The 23,598-nt window shown below is 53.8% G+C and overlaps 1 protein-coding gene and 2 long non-coding RNA genes across 11 annotated transcripts in view; 2 read left to right on the top strand and 1 right to left on the bottom strand.

The window, feature by feature from the left end:
* SULF2 (sulfatase 2) overlaps nucleotides 1-23,598 on the bottom strand; it is a 129,793-nt gene that overhangs the window by 11,770 nt on the left and 94,425 nt on the right. For all 9 annotated transcript variants that reach the window (XR_010154266.1, XM_054675020.2, XM_016938080.4 and 6 more), the window contains exons 5-11: nucleotides 21,635-21,804; nucleotides 15,939-16,089; nucleotides 14,500-14,675; nucleotides 10,175-10,303; nucleotides 8,605-8,661; nucleotides 8,022-8,151; nucleotides 3,722-3,917 (exon numbers count right to left, since the gene is read on the bottom strand). Coding sequence is in view for 8 of the 9 variants with exons in the window: in XM_054675020.2 (XP_054530995.1) it covers nucleotides 3,722-3,917; nucleotides 8,022-8,151; nucleotides 8,605-8,661; nucleotides 10,175-10,303; nucleotides 14,500-14,675; nucleotides 15,939-16,089; nucleotides 21,635-21,804 (1,009 nt within the window). In the remaining variant the exon portion in view is untranslated. The remainder of the gene's footprint in view (nucleotides 1-3,721; nucleotides 3,918-8,021; nucleotides 8,152-8,604; nucleotides 8,662-10,174; nucleotides 10,304-14,499; nucleotides 14,676-15,938; nucleotides 16,090-21,634; nucleotides 21,805-23,598) is intronic.
* On the top strand, nucleotides 9,398-10,235 carry LOC134809181 (uncharacterized). Its single transcript, XR_010154267.1, has 3 exons — nucleotides 9,398-9,676; nucleotides 9,983-10,032; nucleotides 10,121-10,235. It is a non-coding gene; the product is annotated as an uncharacterized LOC134809181 (long non-coding RNA).
* On the top strand, nucleotides 11,004-12,862 carry LOC107970043 (uncharacterized). Its single transcript, XR_001712270.4, has 2 exons — nucleotides 11,004-11,263; nucleotides 12,108-12,862. It is a non-coding gene; the product is annotated as an uncharacterized LOC107970043 (long non-coding RNA).

Below are 23,598 nucleotides of genomic sequence, written 5' to 3' on the forward strand. Positions count from 1 at the left end.
CTGGCTGGCTCTGCCTAACATCCCCACGCCGCAGCCAGGATCCCCGTGGATCAAGGTGGGCCGGGGCTTCCCAACCTTACCACTGCGGCCACTTTGGGGCCAGATCAAACTCTGTGGTGGGGGCCGTCCTGTGCGTTGCAAGATGTTTTGCCGCATCCATAGCCTCTGCTCACTAGACGCCAGCAGCATCCCTCCATCACACACAATTGTGACAGCCAAAACTGTCTCCAAACATTGCTAAGTGTCCCCTGGGGGACAGAAAGCCCCCAGTTCAGCCTGCTGTAGGCTGACTGCTCAGAAAAGAGGGACAGAGTGTCTTGTCGGAGACTCTAGCAGGGGGAAGAATGCCAGGCAGGAGATGGGGCTGGAGTCCCCAAATCAGCCACGTGACCCAGTCTTTCCTGTCCATCATCAGGGGGTGATCACCCCTGCCCTGCTCACAGGGCTTTTGAGAGGTGCAGGTCCCGGCTCTGACATTACACTCACATGAGGATTCTGACCAGGGCTGAGCTGACTCTCGGCTACTTTTAGGTATTTTTCTTTCCTCTAAGCATTAATAAGGGGAAAAGAGCTGAATTTCTCCCTGCCAGATCTTGTATTATTTAAAGATTATCGACTGTGCCACATATTGAAGCAAGGAGATGCTGGCTGTGTAATCCAATCTGGAAACCAATCATTCTGTTCAGCTAGAAAAGTTAATGTAGTAGTTCGTAATCAGCTGGTGAGGAAATGTAACGGAGGGTCATCAGCTGGGAAACGGTGTTTGAGGCAGTGGCTGGGCTGTTATGGAGAGAGACTTATCTGCTCCACGATGAAGACATTTGCTGCCTGGCTGGCTGGACCAGAGGAGATCACTGCGCCTGCCGTCGGAGACCTCAATCTCTAATTAGTCTGTGGTACAATATCATCCGTCTTACAAAGAATGGAGACTTCTTGTTTTTTTTTGAGACAGTCTTGCTCTGTCACCCAGGCTGGAGTGAAGTGGCATGATCTCAGTTCACTGCAACCTCCTGCTCCCAGGTTCAAGCCATTCTCGTGCCTCAGCCTCCTGAGTAGCAGGGACTACAGGCACCCACCACCATGCCTGGCTAATTTTTGTATTTTTAGTAGACACGGGTTTCACCTTGTTGGCCAGACTGGTCTCGAACTTCTGAGCTCAGGCAATCCGCCTGCCTTGGCCTCCCGAAATGCTGGGATTACAGGCGTGAGCCACTCTGCCCGATCAGGAAGGAGATTCCAACACAGGCTACCATGTGGATGAACCCGGAGAACATTATGCGAAGAGAAATAAGCCAGCCACAGGAGGACAAATACTGTACAATTCCACTTAATATGAGGCCCCTAAAGCAGTCAAGCTCATAGAGAAGAAGAGTGGTTGCTGAGAACGGTGGGAGAATGGGGTGACAGCAGGGTGGGAGAACGGGGTAGGAGAACGGGGTGGGGGTGGGAGCGGGGTGGGAGAACGGGGTGGGAGTGAGGTGGGAGAATGGGGTGGGGGTGGGAGCGGGGTGGGAGAACGGGGTGGGAGAGGGGTGGGAGAACAGGGTGGGGGTGGGAGCGGGGTGGGAGAACAGGGTGAGAACGGGGTGAGAGGGGTGGGAGAATGGAGTGGGAGAACGGAGAACGGAGTGAGAGCGGGGTGGGAGAACGGGGTGAGAGCGGGGTGGGAGAACGGGGTGGGAGAACGGGGTGAGAGCGGGGTGGGAGAACGGTGGGAGAACGGGGTGAGAGCGGGGTGGGAGAACGGGGTGAGAGCGGGGTGGGAGAACGGGGTGAGAGCGGGGTGGGAGAACGGGGTGAGAGCGGGGTGGGAGAACGGGGTGGGAGCGGGGTGGGAGAACGGGGTGGGAGAACGGGGTGAGAGCGGGGTGGGAGAACGGGGTGGGAGCGGGGTGGGAGAACGGGGTGAGAGCGGGGTGGGAGAACGGGGTGAGAGCGGGGTGGGAGAACGGGGTGAGAGCGGGGTGGGAGAACGGGGTGGGAGAACGGGGTGAGAGCGGGGTGGGAGAACGGGGTGAGAGCGGGGTGGGGGAACGGGGTGAGAGCGGGGTGGGGGAACGGGGTGAGAGCGGGGTGGGAGAACGGGGTGGGAGAACGGGGTGAGAGCGGGGTGGGAGAACGGGGTGAGAGCGGGGTGGGAGAACGGGGTGAGAGCGGGGTGGGAGAACGGGGTGAGAGCGGGGTGGGGGAACGGGGTGAGAGCGGGGTGGGGGAACGGGGTGAGAGCGGGGTGGGGGAACGGGGTGGGAGAACGGGGAGATGGCGTTGAATGGGGACAGTTGTAGTTTTGCAAGATGAAAAGAGTTCATTTAGCAGATAGGTTGCGTAGTAGTGGGAATATAGTTGACACTACTGGATACTTAAAAATGGTTAAGATGATAAATTTTATGGGAATTTCACCATAATTTTTTTTAAAAACAACACCTAAAATCTCTCATGAGGCTTTGGCTGTCCTTAGGCCAGAGAAACGGGCTACGTGGGAAGCTGCCCAGCCTTGGAGGGCACACTTCTAGCCGGCGGACCCCGACACCTCCACACATTTTCAGGGCACAGGCTCATTCCTGTTTTAAAGTCATGCAGGGACCATTCTTCCTGTTTGATGGTGGGAGCTGAGCCTCAGAATGGTGAAGTGATAGCCCAGGGTGGTGGCTGAGCCTTCTGGCTGGGTCTAGAAGAGTCCCTCTCTCCACTTCACCTGCTCCCTGGCTTCTGTCTGACTGTCCTCTCCTCGGCCCCTGCCGAGAATGAGGTGTGAAGGTGTAGACACTTCTTCAGCTGAGTGAGGCTTTTCCCCACTCAACTATAGTCTATTTTTGTTCTTCAGGGTAGTTTATTTTTTATTTTTTTTGAGACCGAGTCTCACTCTGTCGCCCAGGCTGGAGCACAATGGCGTGATCTCAGCTATCTGCAACCTCTGCCTCCCGGGTTCAAGCGACTCTGCTGCCACACCACAAGCCCAACTAATTTTTTGTATTTTTAGTAGAGATGGGGTTTCACCATGTTGGCCAGGCTGGTCTTGAACTCCTGACCTCAAGTGATCTGTCCACCTCAGCCTCTCAAAGTGCTGGGATTACAGGTGTGAGCCACCGTGCCCAGCCCAGGGTAGTTCTATAAAGTCACCACAAACACTGACTAATTGAACGCTGAAACATGGCTCCTAGGGGAAGCACAGAGCTGGGTTCCTGTGAACCTCTGGTCCTAGCATTTTCACCAGCCAATCAATACAGAACCTTGTATGTGTGTTTCTTCCTTTTTTTTGAGATGGATCTCGCTCTGTTGCCCAGGCTGGAGTGCAGTGGCACAATCTCGGGTCACTGCAGCCTCTGCCTCCCGGGTTCAAGCGATTCTTATGCCTCAGCCTCCCAAGTAGCTGGGATTACAAGCGTGAGCCACCACATCTGGCTAATTGTTGTATTTTTAGACGGGGTTTTACCATGTTGGCCAGGCTGGTCTGGAGCTCCTGACCTCAGGTGATCCGCCTGCCTCGGACTCCCAAAGTACTGGGATTACAGGCGTGAGCCATTGCGCCTGGCCTTATCTGTTTATTACTACTGCTCCCCACTAGAATGGGTGGCTCGTGAGGAGGTGTGGCTGTGTCCCCAGCCCCTAGATCACCACCTGGCAAAGCGACAGTCTCTGTGGAACTGTCGGAGTGAATGAATGGGCCCCCCAGGCATGGTCTCTCTCCTCCTGTCCCACTTAGCCAGGCTGTGACACTTACTCTTCTTGAAGAGTTTTTTCCGGCGTCCGGCCAGGCTGAGCTTGTAGTCCCCGCTGTCACAGGTGCAGGCCTCGCTGCCCTGCCCGTAGTACTTGGGCACGAGGTTGGAGAGGGCTCTGCTGCCGCCCAGCCGCATGGGGCCCTTGCACTTATGCAGCTTCAGCTTCCCCGTGGCGTCCTCCACACACTGCCACTTCTGCAAGACATGCCAGGGCCTCGGCCAGCTGCTCATCTGCTCCCCTAAACCCGCCTCTCCCCTGCCACCCCCATCCACCCTGGAGACATCCCTCTCCCTGCTTGCATCCAGCTGTTACCGAGCCCCACCTCTGCTATCTCCAATGCCGCTTCTCTCCACTGCCACTGCTTGAACCTTGGGCAGAGCTACCATCATCCCCCAGCAAGATGCCTCCGACAGCCACCTCTCTCACGGTTACCTGCTTCTGTCTGCTCCTAAAATCCACCCACATGGCAGCTAGAGGAATCTTTTTAAAGGGCAAGTTGGATCATATTACTCTCCTACTTAAAACCCTTCAATGGCTCCCACTGTCTTTAAGACAAGACCCAAGCTCCTGATACTAGTCTTTGAACATCCTCTGCAATCTGGCCCTGGCCTACCCATCGGTCCTCCTCTCCCTCAGCCCTCTCTCCAGTATCCCCTGTGGGCTGCTGCCCCAGGGACTTGGCGCTCACTGTTCCTTCTGCCTAGAATGCCTTTTCTCCAGCCCTTCCTGCTGCTGGAGGCTTCTCTTCCTTCCCGTCTGCTCCAGCGCAAGGAGGTCTCCCCTGACCACCTTCCCAGACTCAATCAGTGCAGTGTGTGCAGAGGCTCCACGTGTGCACTCAACTCCAGGCCTGTGGTCAGACGCTGAATGTAGATAGAATCACTGTCCAAATCTCTCGTGTTGATCCCTCTTCTCTTCCCCAGTTCCAGCCTCCTGGATCCCCTCACGGGATTCTGCAACCACCTGTAAACTGGATTCTCTTCCCTTCTGTCCACACCTGCTCCAGCCCATTGACCCAGTGACTCTTTAGGGCCTATTCTGTGCCAAAGTGACCTTTCCAGGCCATGGGTCAGATCTGTTCCCTGTGTCTCTCCAGCACTTAGCATGTGCCAAGCACTGTGTGTTAATATATTAACTTGCTTACTACACCTCACGCTACCCTACGAGGCAGGTGCTGTCATTACTGTGCCGATTCAAGATGAGGCACACAGAGGTAGAGAGATGTGTCCTGGCTCACACAACTGGGAGGTGCAAGAGCTGTAAGGAAAAGTGTGGAATCTGGTGCCACCATCCCCCCCAACCCTCTGCTGCATCGCCTGCCCCCGCCCGCTGCCGTTGAAGGCCCTGGTGCCTTTCACCTGCTCATCTTGCCCCTGTCCCGCCCATCTGTTCTCACCTGGAGGCTGAATCTGATTGCATTCACAGCGCCCTGCCACCCTCCCATCCCCTTCAATGCATGCAGGCCCTTCCAGCAACCTGGATTCCTTAGGGCAGAAGTAGACTGATGGGCCAGCAGGCATGGCCCTGAATGAGGCCAGCCCAGAAGCGCCTGGGGGACCTGGGGAGGCTAAAGTGGGCACTGTGACCGGCTATACCTATCTGACTGTCGCCAGAGGGGAGCACAGGCCCAGAAGCCCAGGTCTGATTTTTCAAGAAAAGCCAGGGCTCTGAGTTCTGCGTGAAGCCCTGAGCTGTGTGCGCTGGCGAGCAGCCTCCTGTCCACTTAGCTCTCTCTGCCTGGAATTCTCCTTCCCCACTGCCTGCTCCCCCTCCAACCCAACAAACTCAGCTGGGGCACGACTTGAGGGGTCGGCAAACAGCATCCCTCTTGCTAGTCAACTCCAGCCCACGGCCTGTTTTTGTATGGCCTGCAAACCAAGGACGGTTTTTACATTGTACATTTTTAGAGTTGTAAAAAGCAAGAACAAAAACAAATGTGTGGCCTGCAAAGCCCAAACTATTTACTGTCTGATCTTGTGCGGAAAGGGTTTGCTGCCCCTGCAACTACTCATGTAGAAGCCGTGTCCACATGGCCCGTCCCGAGGCTGTCCTGGCAGGGGCGGCGCCTGAGCCCCACAGGGTTGGGCCAGTGTCGGCTTGACTTGGGGTCCCTACAGCTGCTGAGAACGAAGGTCCCGCAGCCCAACTACCTGGGTTCAAATCCTGGCTCCACCACTTGAAGCTGTGAGGCTGTGGGCAGTTTGCCTGAGCCCTGGGCCTCAGTTTCCCCGTGTACAGAACATACCTGCCAGATAGGGTGGCTGGAGGTAGAGCTTACACTCACGTGTTGCCCGTGATGATCATCATTACGAGGTGCCCAGGGCACATTTACTCCTGCCCGGCCTGGGCCCTGGTCTGGGCTTTAGCAATGATGACATGAATTCTAGCCGGGCCCTGCCCTTAGGATGTCCCCGTGTCACCGGGAGACAGACAGATGCACATGAGCTCGGTTCCTGGGCATGTTTGTTCAGCAAATGACAAAAAAACATCTACCACGTGGGGTAGCACGGACAAGGTACCCAAGACAATACTATGGCTGGGTGTGAGGCCCCTAAGAGACGTCCTCGGGCCACAGGGTACAGCTTCTACACTGGACAGGGAATTCCAGAAGGCACGGCACAAGCAGGGACATGGCAACGGCACTCGGGGAGTACGGGCTTGTGAGCAGGGCCGTTGCCTGGGATGGGGGGCAGACGTCTGAGCCTGAGGTCCCCACAGCTCCAGGGCTGGGTCGGGGGCCGTGGGTTGCTGCCTCCCAGCTGGCCTAGGCTAAGTGCCCCAAACTCCGCCCTCAGCACTCTCTTCCTTTGGCTTCAGTGGTGTGCTCTGATTGTTTGGAAAATGCTGATATCTCCTCTTTCTTGGCCCCAGCAAAGAGGTCATTCTGGCTGCCCAAGCCCTGATCTGGGTCAGGGGAGACATCAGAAAGAACCAGTGGGGGACTTGACAACGTTCCCTCGTCGAGGGGCAAAGACTTCCTGGCCTCCTCATTTCACTCCTTTTAGCCCAGAACTAAAATCAGAACCACTTCTGGGATCTCGGTACAAAGTCAAGGCTGAACTCTCTCCAGAACATCAGCTCTGGGAGGGCAGGAGTTTCTGTTGAGCATATTCAAGGCTGTGGCCCTGCGCCTAGGACAGTGCCTGGCAAGCGGAGGTACGCGTTCATGCTGTACAACGGAGGGATGAAATCCACAGCTCCTGCCCGGTGGCAGATACGGGTTAATTGTGTGACTAAGAGGGGTCTGTGGGTTTACAAACACACACTGGGTGGGGAGGCACAGTCAGGCCTGTATGGGCCTGTACTAATTCTGTGTGCAGTGTTAAGATGGAGTCATTCAAATGCAGTCCATCAGAAACGCATCCACTTCAGGCCTTGGCCTTCAATACCAGGGCCCTGGTTTTGCTTTTTCTCATAGGTGAAACAGGCACACAGCTCCAGCCCCAGCTCAAAGTCCCAGCCTTTGACAGGCAGGGCAGGGACACACCTCCGGCACCCCTTGGGCCAGCCAAGGCAGAGTTTCCATCCCACTCCCCTCCCTGCCCTGCCCTGCCCCGCCCCCGACCCTCCTCTCCAAGCCTGCCCTGGCTTTCCAGCCTCAGAAAAGCCTCCTTCAGGCTTTCCCAAACATGTCAGTTTCTGGCTATCTCTGATACTTCCCAGATAATTTTCTTTTTTCTTATGTTTTTAGAGACAGGGTCTTATTCTGTCACCCAAGCTGGAGTGCAGTGGCGCAATCATAGCTCACTGCAGCCTCCAACACGTGGGCTCAAGCCATCCTCCCGCCTCAGCTCTGGAGTAGCTGGGACCTCAGGCATGAGCCACGGACTGTTCCTGGCCATAATTTCCTTAATATTTCTCTTGCAATCAATTCACTTTTTAAAACCTTACCTATATTTATTTTAAAAAGCCATGTCTTATTACTCCTATAAAAGGAAAACCAGTCACAAAGAGGATACTGTCAAAGTGAATATGGTGAAAATAAAGTAATTTAACTCCTGCTGGGGCCTTTGTGCAAGAGAGATCGGCAAGGGCTAGAGAGGAGCTAAGGGCATACACACACCCATGGGACACTTGGCCTCTGACACGGTCAGTGTCGAAAGGCTGCTGAGAAATGAATCACTTATTGTGAGCGTCATCCTGCACCACCAAACAACATCTTGGGCATCACACGGCAGCAAAGGGCTACCCGTTGGGAGGCCCTGGCCCTGCTGGCTCAGCGGCTCTCAGAGCCTCGCAGGTCAGGGCTGGCTGCAGTCAGGAGGGGGAGCCGTTGGGAGGGAAGGGAGCCTTCTTACCTGTCCCAGCTGCTCACACGCCGTCTGGTACTCAGCGCGCTGACACAGGTCCTTCACACGCTGGTACTTGGGCAGAAAGTTCTCCTCCTGGGCGTCCACCTTGTCATTGTCTCTCTTGTGTAGCAGCTTGCTATGGGGCAGAGAGCAGGAGCCGCGGGGCCGGCCTCTCAGCTCTGGAGGAGCCCCGGAGGCATGCGTGCCCACCTAGAGGGGTGCCCCTCGGCTCCGGCTTTTCCTCACAGTGGAGGGCGCAGGGCCACCTGCCCGGGTCTTCTGATGTTTAGGAAACTTAAGACATTGGAATTTTATAAGAAACTTCCCAAATTGCATGAGTTGGCAATAAATTAAATAAATTGAAGACATTGTAGAGGCTGGACAAAGCATGCCAAAAGGGTACACGTGACCTCAGACCCCAATTCTGTGTCTATAGGAGCAGTGAATGGGCTTTGTGTTTAGGGGCCTTTGGACCAACTTCAGAGCCATGGGCAGCTCCTGAATAGCATGATGCGGTGGGGCTACAGAAGCTTCCTGGGCAGAGGGAGGGAGGTGGGCAGGGGTGTCCCTCCCAGGACCCGGCACTCACCCTCTCTCCACCAAGAAGGAGTCCCGCCAGACCCTCATCTTCTTTTTCAAGTGAAACCTGGAAAAAAGCACGGCTCCTGCTTCTCAGCAACATGAGGGCTTCCCACGACCCCCTGTTCCCCCAGGAGCAGGGACGGCACCAGGAGTCAGCCTTGGTTTACGGTCAGCCTGGACAGCAATTGTGGTGAGCGTGCCCAGCTGGGCACTGGAGCATTGCCCACCCTCCTCTGAGTTGAGCCACCCCTTCCCCAGAGACTTGGGTCTGGAGACACACACGGTAGAAATGACCCAGGTCAAAATCACTGTAAATCCCACCCAAGTAACTGTGTGTGTGTGTGTGTGCGCGCGCGCACGCACATCTCAAGCCCCTCCCAGGAAGCCCAGCAACTCCCCCAGCGCTAGACAAGCTCTGTCTCGAGTTCAGCGTCAGGCGCAGTGGTTCGGCGTCTTGAGCTCTGTCTTGAGCTCAGTGTCAGGCGCAGTGGTTGCCTTGACGTCAGGTTAATTGCATTGGGTTTTGGGAGTATTTTCTTCTTTGGTGCTTTGCAGTTGCATGTATGAAATTTGTATGTTTCATCCAGTGCCACCTGGTCATTTCCATTTCCTAGATGGGGACTCTGAAGCTGAGAGGGGAAGCTTCCACCCTGTCCCCTGACCCCCAGGTGTCCTGGCTCCCAGGCCAGTGTCCCCAAACATGTCCATTTTATACCATTACAGCTTGCCTGGCCTCACAGTCAGGGGAGGAGCCTCAATGGACACGGTCCCCCTACAGGGCAGCCAGATGTGGGCACACAGTGCTCGCCTGGCTGGAGCCTCTGGGAGGCCACAGGGGAAGGGCTCCGCTGCCAGAGGTGCAAGCCAGGAGTTGAAGTAGCACCTGGAGGCCAGGAACCTGGTGGCTGTTAAGAGCGCTGGCCACCAGATGTCGCTGTGGCCACACCAGCCTCCCCGCCCTGACTCAGCCCACCTCCCACCTGTCTGACTTGCTCACCCTCACGGTTCCTATTCTGCCTCTCTGGACACCTAGGAATATGTTCCCATCACACCCTCCAGCATTAAAGTTATGGGGCGTGGTGAGTCAGCATCTGAATTCCCAGAGCTACATCCAGACTTGCTGGGATACCTCTGACACGTCACTCAATCGCTTTGGGATTCAGATTCCAAACTGGTAAAATGGGGATGATGATAATGTCCACCTCGCTGGATTACTGTGAGAATCAAATTCCTAGATTTCCCTGCACAGTACTTAGAATAGGGCCTCACACACAAGCGCCGTGCAGTTAGCGCCAACTCCTACCATCACTGCTGCTATCATTTCAAGCTTTGGGTAATTTTAGCTCAGAGAAGGTCCCCAACTGGTCACCTTGGCCACATTCCAGATGGGAAGACAGACTCTCGGAGAGGGGACCATGCTTCTCTCCCACAGCAGGTAAGTGGTTGGCATGGCGGGACCTGAGAACCCCAGCTCCCGACCCTTGGAGACCCCACGTTCTAGACCCACAGGGTTTTGCTCTGAGTTCCCGCAGGTCAACGTCCCGGCCCCCTCAACACCTGCCCTGCTCCGTCCTCACCGATTCACCGGCCGCTCCGTGTCCAGCAGCTTGAGGATGGATTTCCCGTCCATATCCGCAGGTATGTCCAGGCCTGCAATGTCCAGGATGGTGGGGGCCAGGTCAATGTTGAGGACGATGTGGGGATTCCTGGGGGAGGCAGGAGATCGGGGACTCAGTCACTCAGGTGGTGGTGCCTCAGCCTCGCGCGGGGGGTGGGGAGCGGTAGGTGGGCAGCAGTTTGTGGGAGGCTGACATCTGCAGGTATGGAAGCTGCAGTCTGGCACCTCAACCTCAGCAGCTCCCCTCTGCGGCCCAGATTCAGCTGAACCCCCACTCTGTGCTCGCCCCCCCTTAGTTTCTGTGTCTCAGCTCATGCCATGCTGTGAGCTGACAGCCTCACCCTGTCCCCCTCCTGCCCTTCCTGTCCCCACTTCCTGAGCGAAGGCGACCCCCCTTTTACAGCCAGCCGAAACCCTGGCCCTTCCCGAACCCTTCCCCTGAACCTCTGGGGCAGACACTGGCTCCTCGCTGTTCCTTGACAGCCCAGGCACAGTGCAGCCTCAGGGCCTTCTTCTTTACCATCCTCTCTGCCTGGAATGTCCTTTCCCTGGAGATCAGGGGCCACCGTCCCTCACCCCTTTAGTTCTTTGCTCTATGACCAAGGAGGCCCGTGACAGGCCTCAGTGGTCCCCAGAATCCCTGTCCCTGGTGATCACACCTTAATGTGACCCCCTCACCTTGGGTGTGGACCAACCTGCACCTGCTGCCAACCAGTGGGTTGTGAAGGTGATGGGCTGTCACTCCCGTGGTTGTGTTATGAGATAGTCAACTACTATCCTGCTAGCAGTCTGGCTCTGGTTTCTTTCTCCCCTTGCTGGCTTTGAAGAAGCAAGCCACTCTAAATCAGCAGCTAGACTGTGAGCAGTTTGGGAGGCAGACTGCATGGGTTCAAGTCCTCTGCTTGCACTTGACCTGCCCCGTGAGCAGGGACGCAGATGCTCCCCAGTCAAGCCTCTGGATGAGACCACAGCCCTGGCCGGCACCTTGATTTCAGCCTAAGCAGACGACCCTGCAGGGCTAGGCCCAGGCTTCTGACCCTCAGACACTGTAAGTTTGTACATGTGTGTTGTCTTAAGCTGCTGAGTTTGTGGCAGTTTGTTCTGCAGCACAGATACCCAACACAAGGCCCCTCCTGAGGACCCTATTCAGAACTGCGCCCCCTCCCCACCCTCCCTGCTTTATCTTTCTCCTGAAGACTTATCACCATCTCATATGCTATATAATTTACTTATTTCTCTGGCTTATTGTCTATTGCCCAGTTAGACTCTAAGCTGCAGGAAGGCTGGCTCAGGTGGTCACTTCTGTATCTCCAGGACTTATACCCTTAGAACACAGAGGAGCTACTCAGTAAATATTGGCTAAGTGAATTCCCATACATCTGCCACCTTTCCTGGCTCCTGTTTCTTTTTTTGAGAGGTGTCTTGCTCTGTCACCCAGGATGCAGTGTGGTGGCATGATCTTGGCTCACTGCAACCTCCACCTCCTGGGTTCAAGCGATTCTCATGCCTCAGCCTCCCGAGTAGCTGGGATTACAGGCATGTGCCAGCACACCCATAATTTTTGTACTTTTAGTAGAGGTGGGGTTTCACCATGTTGGCCAGGCTACTCTTGAACTCCTGACCTCAGGTGATACATCCGCCTCAGCCTCCCAAAGTGCTGGGATTACAGGCATGAGCCACCTCTCCTGGCTCTTGTTTCTGGCTGATGGCATTCCCAATGTAGGGTAAGGGACTTAAGGGGTGTGCCCAGTACAGGACCCAGGACCTGTTGAATGGTGGACAGTCCCGTCAGAGCATCTGAGTGCCTTCCCCGCTAGTTCCCTGGGGACCAGGGCAGGGCCTGGGTCCTAGGGTTTCCGTCATCTTTAACCCCTCATCTCTCCCCAATCCAGTGCCCTGTGAACATCGGGCAGGCTGCCAAGCATGTGTGCAGCTGCTGAAGATGGGGCTGTGTCATGGGGGGCTCGAAGGCCAGCGTGAGGCGCTACAACTGAATCCAGAGGCGAGGGAGCTGGGAAGACTGCCGAGCAATGGGCGCTCTGCAGAACCCAGCAACCGGCAGCTGATGGGGCTGAGCTTGTCCAGTGGTCCCGCTCCCCCAGGCTCAGGGGAAGGAGGACAGTGGTTGCTTCTCCTGGCCAGCACCAATGCCTTGCTCTGTGTCACAGCTTCTAATTCTGTAGGAACTACCTGGCCCCATTCAGAGTCCCCTGCCCAATGCACTCAGCCTGGTTACTCAAGGGTTTCTGTCACCTCTGGCTACAGTGAATGGTTCAGGGAAGGACACGTGACCTAAGTCAGGCCAGTGGGAGTCAGCCTCAGGTCTTCTGTTCAAAGCAGTTTGGCTTCCTAAACAGGATGGCTGAAAATCTGGAGCTGCTGACCCTGCCACAAGGAGAAAAACCCGCCTGAGAATGAAGCCAATTCAGCGGAAGTGGGACTGAGAGATAAGAAATGAGAGCTTTCCAATGGCATTGTAAGACTGCTGGATCCAGCCATGCCTGAGGCTGGAGCTGTGCATGGACTTTTCAGTAACTATATTTACTGTGTTCCTTTTATCTTATATGCCTTATCTGGTTCAAAGGTCATTTCTGCTTGCAACCAAAGGAGTCCTGGCTGACAGATACTGTGTGTCTTTGGTCCCAAACCTGACATGAGCACTCTCTTTTTCTTGACCATGTGGGATGTGGTTTTGGGCCCTATGAGTCAGATCACAGATTCCGAGGCTGACCAAACCCCCAGTGTCAGTGTTTGTAGAGCCCTCAGTGGGTCAGATTCTTTCTGTTCACAGAGATGGTTTGAAGTTTCTGAGAGGTGTGGCAGATGGGAATAGAGACTGCCTGGCTTCAAGCCCCAGCCCCTTCCCTTACTTGCTGTAAACTCAGGCAACTTAACCTCTCTGTGCCTCAGTGGCCTTGGGTGTAAAATGGGGCTACTATGAGCATCCACGTCACAGGGCTGTTGTGATGCTGACATGAATTATTAATTTTTTTTGAGATGGAGTCTCACTCTGTCGCCCAGACTGGAGTGCAGTAGCATGATCTTGGCTCACTGCAACCTCCGCTTCCCAGGTCCAAGCGATTCTCCTGCCTCAGCCTCCTGAGTGCTGGGATTACAGGTGTACGCCACCATGTCCAGCTAATCTTTGTATTTTTAGTAGAGGCAGGGTTTCACCATGTTGGCCAGGCTAGTCTTGAACTCCTGACCTCAAATGATCTGCCCACCTGGGCCTCCCAAAGTGCTGGGATTACAGGCATGAGCCACAGGGCCCGGCTTGCAATGAATTATTATGTAGTTCTTAGACCAGGCCCTGAAGAGTAGACACTCCATACGTGTGGACTGTCGTTATTACAGCTCTTAGTCCAATGGGGACGCTAAGAGCCAAAGACGGGCGTGATCTGATAAGGTCAACAGTCAGTCATCACTTTTTCTAGCCTTGAACTCATGCAGCCTGCCTCCTGGAATTCTCGCAAAATGTCCAAGGCAGTGGGAACATGTCAGTCTGGAATTCCACACTGCACTGTCAACGCCTTTTCAGGAGGAATTCTGCAGCCAGCCCTGTGTGAGTGCTGGGTGTGTGTTCCCACATCTGGGCATGAGCAGAAGGCAGACCAAATGACAGTCTTAATAGCAACACATCTGCTTTTCAAAAACCCCATTTAAGCCAGTCTCCATAATATCCCAGCCGATCCAAGGAAGCTGCTGCCATGAACAGCGGCCTGTCCGCTCCCCTGCCCCAGACGCAGCATGTTCGCTGCCAGAACGTGTCATCTCAAAGGTTAGCCCAAGGAGAATGGCTGGCTGAGGGCTGCGGCCCACGTGGTCCTCCAGGAAGGATGGGAGGGAAGAGCATTTCCCTTTGTGCTGCTGCCCAGAGTTGGCTCAGCTGATCCCAGCTGACAACCAGCTGCCTGTGCTGTGGTCCGGGGTTCCTCCCTGACAACCTCCAGGCCCAATGACTGCCCAGCCCAGAACAGAAATCCAAGCACCATTCCCACCCGCTGCTGACATGCATGTGCGCGCACACACGTATACAGCCCAGCTCCCTGGATTTCCTGGCATACAGCCCCACCACACCTGTTTCCACAGGTGCTAACAGCTCCTGGCCTCTCCTTCCCCAGCAGAGGGATATAACATGCATGACATAATTGCTTTCCGTTGGCCCTGGGGTACATCTGCGAAAACTGTGTGCCACCCAGGGTGGGCTTGGGTTTGGGCTGCACGGTTGAAGCCCTGAGCTGGGCCCAGGGGCCTCCCTGGGTCCCTGGGGGATGACACACTTACAGAGAGCCGGCTTCCACGTTGGGGCCCCTCACGTAGAACGGGACCCTGATGTCAAACTCATATGGCATGGATTTCCCTTTCACCAGGCCAAACTGGCCGATGTGGTAACCGTGGTCGGCGGTGTACACGATGTACGTGTTGTCCAGCTCGCCCGTCTCAACCAGCATGTTGTAAATCTGCAACACAGGCGAGGAGGCAAGGGACAGTGGGGACTGGGTGCCTGACCCGTCTCCGACCCGGGGTGACAGGCGCTTGAGATCTCAGGCCCCGTCCCTCTCCTGCTTCAGGTCTTTGCTCAACTTTTCCAGGGGCTGTCCCCTTTGTCACTGCACCTTCCTGCCTCTTGTCACCCCTGGCCCGCCCTCCCCTCCACGGTTCTTCATGGCCCTTCTTGGCATCCATCTCTTTTACTTATCTTTGGATCATCTGTGTCCCTGCCTTGGCATGCTGCCTCCATTAGGGCAGACACTTTTGTCATTTTGTTCCCTGCCTGCTGTATCCCACGTACACTGGCACTCAATAATGCTGTCGGGTGAATGAATGAATGAGTGAAACTTGGGCTGCAGCCTATGGCAGGATCTTGCGATCTGGAAGGGCGCCGTGTGGCAGAACTTTCTGCATTGGTGGCCGTGTTAATGTCTGCACTGTCCGATATGGACACATATTGGCTCCAGCCACACGAACCTACTGAGCACGTGAAATGAGGCTTGTGTGACAGAAGAACTGACTTTATAATGTTACTGCATTCAGTTTAAATAGCCATGGCTAAATAAAATGTGACAATACCCATACAATGGGATATTATTCAGCAATAACAGCGAATGAGGGGGACTGATTCATGCGACACCAGGGGTGAAGCTTGAACACGTGGCGCTAAGTGAAAGAAAGGCGCTGGGCACGGAAGGCCACAGCGTGTACGATTCCATTTATAGGAAGTGTGCAGAACACCAAATCTATAGAGACAGAAAGAGATCACCAGTTGTCTGGGGCTGGGGGTGAGGGAGATTTAGTGGGCGATGACTAAGGGCTGTGAGGTTTCTCTTTGGGGTAAGAAAAATGTCCTAACATGGATGTGGTGATGGTTATACAACTCTGGGCATATTAAAACCACAGAATTGCACACTTTAATTGGGGGAATTGTATGGTATGTGAATTACATCCCAATAAATGTGTTCAAAAATGTAAATAGCAGGAAAAAATATAACTAGCATATATGGTTACCGTATTGGGCAGCACAGATCTAGAAAATGTTTCATGAAGGAAGAGGCTTTTGTCTGGATTGCTCCAAGCTGTTCCCCAGGTCTAGCACATGGGGCCTCTTCATTCTGCCTTTGATTTCTATTCCTCCAGGAAAACCCTGAAGGGCCAGGAGGTCTCGGCCCTGGCCTGGCTGGGGGTTCGGAGCCACGCCCACCAAGAGGCATGCAGCGGGCGCCTACCGTCTCCATGGAGTCGTCCACCGACATGAGGGTCTGCAAGCGCTTCCGCTGGAGCATGTTGGTGAATTCCATGTGGATGGGCTTCATGGGCCCCGTGTAGCGCATGATCCAGTGTTTGTCCGGGTTGGGCGCGTAGTTGTAGCTCGGCGTGCTGGTGGGCAAGGACATACACATCGGTCAAACCCAGGGACAGCCTGGACCCTGCCTGGCCCCCGCCAGACCCGCCCGGATGAGCAGCCACCCTGTGCTGTGTCTGCAGCCCAGGGCCAGGTGTGATCTCCTGGTGGGAAAGGGGACATTGGCATGTCAGGGGCTTATCCAAACTCTGTTTCAGCATTTCTCCATGTGTGAAGTGTGCACTTGGGAAGCTCCTAAGAGGCACAGCATTCAGTGACCTTGAGTGACAAAGTGAGACAGCCAGTCCCTTGTCGGCTCTCTCAGGGCAAAGTCTGTTTGGTGCTAGTGTTTCTTTAACACCTCTCTAGACTTTGCTCGTCTTCCTTTTGAAAAAAGGGAAGAAAGTCAAGTTCAGAGCCTTCATCGGGAACCAGTACCCAACTCAAATTCCATAGCATTGCTTTGTGTGCCTTGTACCTATTATTGGTAGATGGCAGTTACCTTTGGTGAATGGCAGGTGGCAGCTATTGTGGTTAAGGTAGGACCACGGAATATCCTTTTGCAATAGATTTTAGTTTGAAATAATAGAAATGGATTTAAAAATGAAATAAGTCATAGTTTTATGTGTAAGGCCAGAATTGTGAGGAAGGCACCTGAATGTGCACATTTGGGACATGCCACATTCTTTTTTATTTTTTGAGACAGTCTCGCTCTGTCGCTCAGGCTGGAGTGCAGGGGCGCGATCTCAGCTCACTGCAACCTCCACCTCCCAGTTTGAGTGATTCTCCCGCCTCAGCCTCCCAAGTAGCTGGGACTACAGGCACGTGCCACCACACCTGGCTAATTTTTTTGTATTTTTAGTAGAAATGGGGTTTCACCATGTTAGCCAGGATGGTCTCGATCTCCTGACCTCGTCATCTGCCCACCTTGGCCTCCCAAAGTGTTGGGATTACAGGCATGAGCCACTGCGCCTGGCCTCTTTGTTTTGAGATGGAGTCTTGCTGTGGTCCAGGCTGGAGTGCAGTGGTGGGATCTCAGCTCACTGCAGCCTTTGCCTCCTGGGTTCAAGTGATTCTCCTGCCTCAGCCTCTTTAGTAGCTGGGACTACGGGCTTGTGTCACCACACCTGGCTAATTCTTGTAGTTTTAGTATAGATGGGGTTTTGCCACGTTGGCCAGGCTGGTCTTGAACTCCTGACCTCAGGTGATCCACCCACCTTGGCCTCCCAAAGTTTTGGCATTACAAGCATGAGCCACTGCATCTGGCATGCTGCTTAATCGTGCAGCAGGAGTGTGTTGGGCAAAGTTCTGTCTGAGCACCTGTGATGTGAGGGATGGAGGGACCCCAAGCAGGTATCTATGATGATATCATGGCAGTGGTTGGCTATACCAGCTGCTGGGGTTCGAGCCCCAGTTCTGTCTTTGGCCAGTTAGTCCCCTCCCAAGGCATCAGTTCCCTCATTTCCTATCCAAGGAGAATACAGACAGTGCCAGTTCCCAGGAAGGTTGTGAGCACTGAGGGAGAGGCTGTAAGGGGAACCCTTCTAACCATGGCCAGTGCGTGACGACTGCTTGGGAGAGGTTATCATTGGTGTGTCCCTTTGTCATTAGTAATCACGAGTGACTCCACGGCAGAAGTCAGGTACACTGGGTCTGTCACTCACTCCGTGAGACAGCGGGCAGGTCCCCAAACTTCTCTGATCCTATTTCCTGGTTAGTCAATGGGAGATTAAACCAAAACCAGAGGAAATATTGTGAGCAAACCAAGAGCACCTCCTTGTCACCTCAGTTTATGCCGGGCCCCTGGCTCCGAGCTACTGAAAACCGCAGCATGGGGGAGTCTCCTGGGTGGGGTGCACCATTGACAGGAGGCACTGTTTAAGGCCTCACAAAACGTGGGCTTCCTCGCCCTGGGCCTGATGGTTCTTGAAGGCCAGGTTCTCTGCAAATCTGGCCTCTCTTCCCAGTCAAGGCTGAAGTAAAGGGTGAGTTTCCACTGCTTTTCACAGTGGGTGTTCTGGGGGCAAGGAGCTCCCGCGAAGAAGAGGAGGAAAAACAAGCCTGGTCAGAGGGGCACAGACATGTCTCCCTCTGGCCTGGTACGTCGGGACTTCAGCAGCGTCTCAGATATCACAATCGTCCGGGGCAGAAATTGTGACGCTGCCGCTGGGGTAGCTTGGCAGCTGTGGACACCGTTGCTATGTAAGGTGGGAGGTGAGTCACTGTCTCCAAGGCTCCCCTGGACTCGGCTTTCTCAGCCCCTGGCTGATCTGCAGCCTCGCGGCACTGAATCCATCAGGGTCCACGCTTCCTTTCATTACAGAACGGCCAGGCTCTCCTGTGGGCTGGCTCTGCCGTCTCAGGGCCTGACCCGCCATGTAGAACATTCCCAGGAACAAGCTCAGCTCCCCTCTCAGATCTCTCCCACCGAGGAACTGAAAGGGGGCTGCTGGGGGCAGCATTCGGACAGGGACGCTCTCAGAGCGGCGAGCGTGTGGGAAAATTGGTCCCGCAGGCCCAAGGGCCCGGATTCCAGGATGCAATTTTCAGCAATCATCCCTGAATCCATGAGAAGGTAGGCTGACGTCGGCCCTCGAGAACAGTGAGGGGTGACTTTGTTCAGAGGATGATGATTTCTGCAGCCCCGGCTCGGAGAGAGCGCTTTTGGAGAAGGACACTGAGGCCAGAAGGCAGCAGAGCCGGGTGGTGCTTGGGGTCGACGCCAGCTCGCTGGTTGCCTGTGTCAAGCCAGGCTCCCCCAGGGAGGATGTTGGCATCTTCCCATGGACCCAGCTGCCTGTTCAACAAACATCTGAAAACTTCACCTCCTCCAGCATCCGAGGAATATCTGGTGCGTTCACAAAAGGGCGTGAAGAAGACCATCCCCCTTCCCTTCTGCTGGGGAAATGGCGGGAAGGTGGTGGTGTCCTCACAGCCCCTCCACTGTGTGTCTGGGGCCATCAGCAGCAGCCCCAACATCCCTCGCCCCAAAGCCCTTGAAGCCACAATCAGCGCCCTTTGAAGGGAAGCTCTGAGGGCTGGTAGGCTGTGTCTGTGGGCACGCCTGTGTGTATCTTTGTATCTCTGCCTATGTCTTCGTTTGCGTGTGTGTTTGTCTTTGTGTGTGTCTGTAACTGTGTATTTTTGTGTGTCTGCATGTGTGTGTGTTTTTTTTTTTTTCGAGACAGGGTCTCACTCTGTCACTCAGGCTGGAGTGTAGTGGCGCAATCATAGCTCACTGCAGCCTCGACCTCTTGGGCCCAAGTGATCCTTCTGCTTCAGCCTTTCCAGTAACTGGGACTACAGGCGTGCACCACCACCCCTGGCTGATTTTAAATTTTCTGTAGAGACAGAGTCTCACTAAGTTGCCCAGGCTTGTATGTGTTTCATTGTGTGTGTCTGCTTGTGTGGTATGTCTCTGTGTGCCTGTGTGTATTTGCATGTCTTTGTGTGTGTCTGTATGTATGTGACTGTGTGTGTGTGGGGGTGCATGGGGAGGGTGCAGGGCCCTGGGGTCTGCAGGGTGGATGGTACCACCATCTACCAACTTTTGCCAGAGTACACAAGGCCTGCCCCAGGAAAGGGCATGTGCCGGCTTTCTAGGGGAGAAATGGGATAGGAGACCCCTAACAGAAAGATCCAGTGCTCTAACCGTGCGCCCCGGCTCTGTCCCCTCTCCACCCCTTCTTGACTGTCATCATTTAACATCCTAGCTGTAGGACTATCTCTTTTTTGGTTTCTTTCGGAAATGATTATACTCCAGAGATGAGACAGCCTTCCAAACATGCCCCTAAGAAGGCAAAGGGGGCTTCTCCACATAAGAGCAGACACTGCTCATTTTCAATTTCTGTAATTTTCATTTCAAAGGGAAAATAAACCAGCAGGCAATGCCAAACAATTTCATCATGAAATTCCGGCACCGCTCACTGCTGTTTGGGGTGAAGCCGGCACCTCTTTTAGAGATGCTGCCGAAGCAAAGCGTCCCTTCCCTCACCCACGGCTTCTCCCTTACACAGGGCTGAGTGGCCTCCACCCCCTGCAGGGATGAGTTCTAAGTGGGGGTAGGGCGGGGTGCCAGCTGCTGGGAGAGGCTGGCCTTCTTGGGTGGAGAGGAGTGGGCTTGGGTTTGGAGGGGGAGCCAGACAGATGTGCACAGCAGCAATGCTGCAGCCCCTGGGACCCAGCTCATCATCTTCTGTCAAAGCCTCCTCCCCGGAGATCAGGGGATGGGAAGGTGAACAGTGCCTTCGGTACCCTCTCTGAGCTGCTTCGAGGTCTGTCAAAAAGTAATTACAGGAGAGGCTTGAGGAGGGCAATGTATTCAGATTGTAATGAAGCTAAACACCCTGAATATTCAGGCAGATTCCAAACCACCCCATCCTTGCAGTCCCAGAATGTCACAGTAAGGGCTGCTGAGTCACTGCTAAGCAGGGGGTGGTCTGAGGCAGAGAGAAGCAGGAGAACTTTCCAGGAAGTTTCCCAGCCAGCTGGATAGAGTACTACAGGGGTGGGCAGAGGCATGGGAAGCAGAAGTGGGGGGCTGGACTTGAATCCTGGCTCTGCCACTTAGAGCTGGGTGACCTCAGGTAAGTTACCTTACCTCTCTATGCCTCAGTTTCTTCATCTGTAAAATGGGAATACCAAGTGTGACAGGCAGCCTCCAAGATGGCCCTTGATAATCTCTACTTCCTGGCCTTCACACCCCTGTGCAGACCCTCCACATTGTAGAAGGACCGGTCTGTGTGACCAATAGAATGTGGCACAGTGATGGGGCCACTTCCGAGATTAGGTTGTAAAAGACACTGTGGCTTCCTTCTTGGCCTTACTCTCTCTCTGATCATTTGCTCTGCGCGAGGCCAGCTATCATGTTGTGAGGACACTCAAACACCCTATGGACAGAGGCTCCTGTGGCAAGACCCAGCCATGGGACTGAGCCCCAGTCAAGCCTCAGGTGACTGCAGCCCCAGCTGACACCTTGATTGCAACCTCAGGAGACCCTGGGCCAGAAGCTCAGAACAGCCACTCCCAGATTCCTGACTCACAGACACCGTGAGATAATTTGTGTTTGTTGTTTTAAGTTGCTAGATTCTGGGATGATTTGTTACATGGCAATAGATAACTGGTACACCAAGGGTCATTGTGAGTATTCAGGGACTGGACATAATGCCAAGGGCTTAGCACAGCACCTGCTACATAGCCCACAGCTCAATAAATGGTGGCAAATAATTAGTCTGGTAAAACTATAGACCCCCTCCTCAAAAGAATGTTTTTAGATGTCTTAAATAAAATACACATGGCATTAAAAGGAAACCTATTCTACGCAATTCCATCCACACACCTCTTGGTGGGAGGCCGTGTATCCCAAGTTAAAAATTCTCCTGCCTTGGTCTGTTGCCCAGGCTGTCTGGAGTTGCATCCCAGTTTCACCATGGACAAGCAGTATGTTCTTGGGGTCTTTAAAGCAGGAGGATTAGAGAGGAGGCACAGCGAAGTCATGGTGGTGACAGTACTGTTGCTAAAGCCTGACCCTCCCCCTTCATGCTAAGCAGTGCCTCTGGCAGGCAGAGTGCTGAGGCTTACATGTGCTGAGATGCGTTTGGGAAGAGGCGTGAATATTGTGGGGCTGAATCCTCAGGGCCGTGGGGGGCTGCATGGCTGATGACCATGAGGACTGGCCTGTGCGGGTACATCTTCTTGGACGTGCGGAAGAAGCTCACGCTGTCATTGGTGATGAGGTCTGTGAGGTAATCCTGGGGGGTGGGGAGAGAGAGGAGAACAGGTGAGGAGCCAGGTATTCATACTGGTGTCCACTACGTGCCAGGCACCCTGCTAGGCACTGGGGACACAACAGTGAACAAAACAATTTCTGCCCTTCTGGAGCTGACAGTCTAGGGAGCAGACAGACAAGAAATAAGCAAGTAAAATAAATGAAATGCCAGACAAATGATGCAAATGGTGCTAAGCTAATTGGAGATAAAGCAGAGAAGTGGATAAGGAGAACAGGGCAGGAATTGCAATAGATCACTTTAGATAGATATTAAAATAGGCTGGGTGGGATGGCTCACACCTGTGATCCCAGCACTTTGGGAGGCTGAGGTGAGCAGATCACCTGAGGTCAGTTTGAGACCAGCCTGTCCAACATGGTGAAACACCATCTCTACTAAAAATACAAAAATTAGCCAGGCGTGGTGGTAAACACCTGTAGCCCAGCTACTCAGAAGGCTGAGGCAGGAGAATCACTTGAACACAGGAGGTGGAGGCTGCAGTGAGCCACGACTGCATGATTGCACTCCAGCCTGGGTGACAAAGCAAGACTCTGACTCAAAAAAAAAAAAAAGATATTAAAAGAATAATAGCTAACACTATTGAGTGCTTACGATGTGCCAAGGACTGTTCTGTGTTTACCTGTATTTGCTCGCTTAATTCTGACATAACTATAGAAAGTACGTATGATGATAATCCTTATTTTCCAGAACAGGAAATTAAGGCACAGAGAAGCTAAGTAAATTGCCCAATGGCACACAGCTAGTAAATGTTGGACCCAGCACTACATAGTCTTGGCTCCTAAGTCTGAAGTTTTTTCAAGGCTCTGGGGACACTGTCATGCAGGGTGGGTATATCCCTAAGTTCCTGGGGTGCCTACACTGGGGCAGGAGCAGACACATGTATAAATAAAGAACCAAGGTAGTTAAAAGTTATGACAGATGAAGGAAATATCATAAAACAGAGAGATGTAACAAAGAGTAACTGGGAGCTGAGGTGAGGGGCATATTTTAGCTGGGGCAGTCAGGGAGGTCCTCTCTGAGGAGGTGACATTTGAGTTGAGACCTGAATGATGAGAAGGAGCTGGGCATAGGAAGATATGTATCACTGGATTTTGCCAGAATCCCCTGGAGAGCTTACTGATACCTGGGCCCGCCCCCAGAGATTCTGGTTGGATTGGCCTGTGGTTTGGCCCAGGTATCAGACTTTTAAAAAACTCCCCAGGGGATTCTAATGGGTATTCAGGATTGAGAATCACTGATCCAGGGAAGAGTTCCAGGCAGAGATAACGGGGTCTGAGGCAGGAATGTGCTTGCCATGTGCTCTAAAAATAGAAAAGAGGGCAGATGGCAACTGGCTCCTTGGAAAGAGGATAAAATGTCAGAGGGTAAAATGCAGAAATGATATAAGGAGCAGCACACACACAAAAAAGGGATGGGGATGCAGTAATGTCTCCAGGAAAATAAGGAACTGACTTACATATTGGGCAAGAGGAGAGAAGAGTTGGAGGAAAAGTAAATGGCCAGAACTGGAGGCTTTAAAGGCTCAGCTAAGAAGTTGAGGTTTGCCTATACTCTTAATTTTTTTTTTGGTCATGGAGCAAAAAATGGAGCAATGGTCTTGCTCCATTGCCTAGACTGGAGTGCAGTGGTGAAATCATGGCTCACTGCAGCCTCCATCTCCCAGGCTCAAGGGATCCTCCCACCTTGGCCTCCCAAAGTGCTGGGATTACAGGCGTGAGCCACAGCACCCATACAACTCTTCCTGAATTTAGTAAATAT

Source organism: Pan troglodytes, chromosome 21 (assembly GCF_028858775.2).
Source record: "Pan troglodytes isolate AG18354 chromosome 21, NHGRI_mPanTro3-v2.0_pri, whole genome shotgun sequence".
NCBI lineage: Eukaryota > Metazoa > Chordata > Mammalia > Primates > Hominidae > Pan > Pan troglodytes.